We start from the raw sequence: 1,547 nt of genomic DNA, 5'->3' as shown, positions 1-1,547 counted from the left end.
CCTCCTCCTCCTCCTCCTCCACCTCCTCCTCCTCCACCTCCTCCTCCTCCACTACCTCTTCCTCCTCCTCCTCCACTACCTTTTCCCTCCACCTCCTCCTCAACTACCTCTTCCACCACCCGTCCTCTACCACCGCCTCCTTCTCCTTCACATCCTCCTCGTCCTCCACTGCCCCCTTCTCCTCTACTCCCTCTTCCTCTTCCTCTTCCACTACCTCTTCCTCCTGCTCCCCCTCCTCATCCACCACTACCTCTTCTACTTCCAACTCCTCTGCCACCACCTCCTTCTCCTCACATTAGATCTCACCCCATGGCATGTACAGCTGCCCCTTCCTGATTCCTCTTCATAGCACCTGCCACCATCGAACATTCTATTATACATTTGTTTAGTGTCTATTTCCTCCTCTAGAGTGTAAGCCCAATCTCGTGAGTTGGTAGACTTGTTCACCACTGCATCCTGAGCACGTGGAAGAGTGCCTGGCACATGGGAGACACTCCCCAAGCACTTCTGAATGAATAAATGATTGTCGTTTCACAAATGGGAAGTCTCCGGTTCTGGCTGGGCACTTCTCACCCCAGCACACACGGCTGCCAGGGGCTGAGCTGGGACTGGAAACTAGGTCCGTGACTCTGTCCCACCCTGCCACACTCCATATGTCACAGGTCTCCCTACAGCACCCAGCTGCCCCCTCAGACTGCATGCCTCTTTTGAAAGAAGCACTGGCTGAACTGGGGCCAACCACGGCTCACCCCTACATTTCATCTGAATGAAGTCCAGCTGGTGGATGGCCTGCAGGAGTGGCTCGCTGTCCAAGGTCAGATCAAACTCCGCAGACACTTTCGGCTCCAGGGCGCCTTTGACCCACTGTTCCTGAGACACCTGGACACGCTTGATCAGAGCATCTGAGATCTTAAAGGGGAGCAAAGAGTTTAAGGTTTTGCTTTGCAGAGAAAACATTGTGTAGGCAGTGGTGAGGAAGAGGTAGGGGCTTTGTCTCTATGGGGCTCAGAGACAGAAAAGGGCTGTGTTCTGAAGCCACGGCAGAGATTAAATGACCCCTGCCTATCTAGCACTGGCTGCATAAACATGCATCGAAATGTTGTTTTAATCATATTTCATAATCACTTGAAATGAAAAGAAGCGCTTGCTAAAGAGATTGTAGCGAACACTACTGAGAAATACAAGATGCATTTAAAATATGCAAATGCAGCCTTCATTAGATCTGTTTCCCAGATCTAGTACTTTGCGGAGTAAAACATACTAGTAGTTTGCCCTGTGTCTAAAGAAACCGTATTTCAAATTAGCTGGGCATGGTGGTGCGTGCCTGTAATCCCAGCTACTCAGGAGGCTGAGGCAGGAGAATTGCCTGAACCCAGGAGGCGGAGGTTGCAGTGAGCCGAGATCATGCCATTGCACTCCAGCCTGGGTAACATAAGTGAAACTCCACCTCAAAAAAAAAAACAAAACAAACAAACAAACAAAAAACCTAAATCTAGTGAGGCCCTCCAGGTCCAACCCGTCAACTTGCAAATGGGCAAAAGAATATT

The 1,547-nt window shown here is 50.4% G+C and overlaps 1 protein-coding gene across 2 annotated transcripts in view; it reads right to left on the bottom strand.

Annotated features, from left to right (window-relative positions):
* The window catches only part of TRIM67 (tripartite motif containing 67), a 55,157-nt gene that overhangs the window by 14,309 nt on the left and 39,301 nt on the right, over nucleotides 1–1,547 (bottom strand). Inside the window, exon 5 of one of the 2 annotated variants that reach the window (XM_017526522.2) lies at nucleotides 750–909. In XM_017526522.2, the coding sequence (XP_017382011.1) occupies nucleotides 750–909 (160 nt within the window). The remainder of the gene's footprint in view (nucleotides 1–749; nucleotides 910–1,547) is intronic. The other variant, XM_017526523.2, reaches the window with a different exon arrangement.

This window comes from Cebus imitator, unplaced genomic scaffold (genome assembly GCF_001604975.1).
Source record: "Cebus imitator isolate Cc_AM_T3 unplaced genomic scaffold, Cebus_imitator-1.0 Scaffold42, whole genome shotgun sequence".
In the NCBI taxonomy this organism is placed as follows: domain Eukaryota; kingdom Metazoa; phylum Chordata; class Mammalia; order Primates; family Cebidae; genus Cebus; species Cebus imitator.
This window is presented reverse-complemented; position numbering and strand designations above follow the sequence as displayed.